Source organism: Arachis ipaensis, chromosome B05 (assembly GCF_000816755.2).
Source record: "Arachis ipaensis cultivar K30076 chromosome B05, Araip1.1, whole genome shotgun sequence".
Classification (NCBI taxonomy): domain Eukaryota; kingdom Viridiplantae; phylum Streptophyta; class Magnoliopsida; order Fabales; family Fabaceae; genus Arachis; species Arachis ipaensis.
Genome location: NC_029789.2, coordinates 128,571,418 through 128,574,106, shown reverse-complemented (window position 1 = coordinate 128,574,106; position 2,689 = coordinate 128,571,418). Strand labels below are relative to the sequence as shown.

Genomic DNA, 2,689 nt, shown 5'->3' with positions numbered 1-2,689 from the left:
ATCGTCGTCGTCTTCGTCATGGTCACAACAAGGGTGGTCCGCGGCATCACGCCCTCTCCGCCTCCCTCCCTGGCCTCGTTGTCTGCCTCCAGCAGGACCCGCATCGTCATCATCGTCCATAGCATGCTCAAGCCAGTTTCAGTCACGCTGGCTCCGTCGTGTCCCGACACGAGCTCTCCTCTCAACCCGCCGCCTGTCCGGCACGTCCTCAGGTCGATCCATGTCAAGAACTCGCCCAGCACCCCGCTGTGAGGCCTCAACTGGAATAGGAACGGCTCTTGGATCCCCCAAGTGCATCTCCGCAGACAAGAACCTCTTTCCATGCTGAAGCCACCACTCGAGGAACTCATGCGATGGTCCAGGGTCGGCAACAACATCGAACCTCAGCACGGTCTCCGCACGGGACTCCCAATAGAGATGCCACTTCTGCAGATGGTACGGGAACCATCTATCACCACCTCTGCCATCCTTCGACATCAGAAAGTCGATGTTCAGGGCGGGACCCGGACGGGGCTGCACTCCTCCGAACTGCGGAAGCACCCTATCTATCTGATGCCACTCTATGACGGCAAAGTAGATCAGCGACGTCACAGACCGCCACAACGCCATATGCCGAGGCTCCAAAGCCTCCGGATGCACAACCTGAAGTACGTCGGGGCTGCTGTACGGCATCCAAATAAACTGCACGGAAAACTCTCCATTGTCAGGGCAACTCATGGACCCAACTCATAAAGTGTGGTTAAATAAAGAAACTTATTAAGTAGCGTACTCACCTCCCTATCCTGTAACCAGTCTATCCTCAGCCTCCACATCTGCACTCTCGGACCCTTCTCGCTACTGGAAGGGTTGTAACCTGACCACCTGCATCATATCCCTGACCCATGCCACTCACCTCCATGTCCGCCGTCGTGGGTACTAACACCAGCAACAGCAACAGCCCCTGCACTATCCCCGCCCTCGGGCCCATGCTGATCGTCGTCGTCTTCGTCATGGTCACAACAAGGGTGGTCCGCGGCATCACGCCCTCTCCGCCTCCCTCCCTGGCCTCGTTGTCTGCCTCCAGCAGGACCCGCATCGTCATCATCGTCCATAGCATGCTCAAGCCAGTTTCAGTCACGCTGGCTCCGTCGTGTCCCGACACGAGCTCTCCTCTCAACCCGCCGCCTGTCCGGCACGTCCTCAGGTCGATCCATGTCAGGAACTCGCCCAACACCCCGCTGTGAGGCCTCAACTGGAATAGGAACGGCTCTCGGATCCCCCAAGTGCATATCCGGAGACAAGAACCTCTTTCCATGCTGAAGCCACCACTCGAGGAACTCATGCGATGGTCCAGGGTCGGCAACAACATCGAACCTCAGCACGGTCTCCGCACGGGACTCCCAATAGAGATGCCACTTCTGCAGATGGTACGGGAACCATCTATCACCACCTCTGCCATCCTTCGACATCAGAAAGTCGATGTTCAGGGCGGGACCCGGACGGGGCTGCACTCCTCCGAACTGCGGAAGCACCCTATCTATCTGATGCCACTCTATGACGGCAAAGTAGATCAGCGACGTCACAGACCGCCACAACGCCATATGCCGAGGCTCCAGTGCCTCTGGATGCACAACCTGAAGTACGTCGGCTGCTGTACGGCATCCAGATAAACTGCACGGAGAACCCTCCATTGTCAGGACAAGTCATGGACACAACTCATTAAATGTGTGATTAAATAATGAAACTGTTTAAGTTGCATACTCACCTCCCTGTCCTGTAACCGGTCTATCCTCAGCCTCCACATCTGCACTCTCGGACCCTTCTCGCTACTGGAAGGGTTGTAACCTGACCACCTGCATCATACATGTGTCTTATGGCAACTTAAATGTGTGTTTTGGGTATGTAATACATTATTAATCAACATGGAGTTATGCAAATTAAATTTAAATAGAGAAGGCTGAGTATAGTACCTCGAGGCCAACGGCTAGCTGAATGTCTCATACCCTGCAGGCCTAAACAGAGGAAATCGCCAGAAGATCCAAGACTGAAGTAGCTGAAGTGGGCCCGCTAACTTGACCACATGTCTGTTTGCCACTCGGCACATGCACCGGTACAGCCATGCCAGTGCCGCAGAACTCCAGCTATAGGTACCCATCTCCTCCAGCCTAGCAACGTAGGGAAGCCATCTGATGTGAACGCGGTTGCCCGACTTGTCCGCAAACAGCTACGTACCCAACAACATCATGATGTACGCACGGGCATATCTCTGCACAGTCTCGTCATCGGCTCCCTCAGGGCACTCTCCAAAGGTCTCCTGGAACCAGCTACAGTTCACTGCGTACTTCTGAACCTGACTGGGAGGAGGAGTCACTCCAAGCAACTCCTGAAACCACACCCAGGCTGGACGGCCACCCTGGATGTATATCTGGAACTCTGACAGGCAACCACTCACGTAACACCCGTCCACCGGCAAACCCAACTGGTATGCAATGTCCTGAAGTGTGATCGTGCACTCTCCGAACGGCATATGAAACGTGTGCGTCTCCGGACGCCAGCGCTCCACGAATGCACTGACTAGGGCCTCGTCTAACCGGAACCATCTGTCGTTCAGCCTTGCAAGATGGTAGAGTCCGGCCATCTGCAAGTACGGAACGTATCTGTCATCCAGTCGCATGTCCTGCTGCCGCCCATGCTCCTGATGCATCGCTGA

General features: G+C 55.3%; 1 protein-coding gene across 1 annotated transcript; it reads right to left on the bottom strand.

Moving 5' to 3' along the window:
• Nucleotides 1-1,835, bottom strand: LOC110263008 (serine/threonine-protein phosphatase 7 long form homolog). Its single transcript, XM_021103553.1, has 2 exons — nucleotides 1,745-1,835; nucleotides 1-642 (listed from the first exon to the last, which is right to left on the bottom strand). The coding sequence occupies exons 1-2, from the start codon at nucleotides 1,781-1,783 to the stop codon at nucleotides 139-141; spliced, it is 543 nt and encodes a 180-aa protein (XP_020959212.1). The 5' UTR covers nucleotides 1,784-1,835; the 3' UTR covers nucleotides 1-138.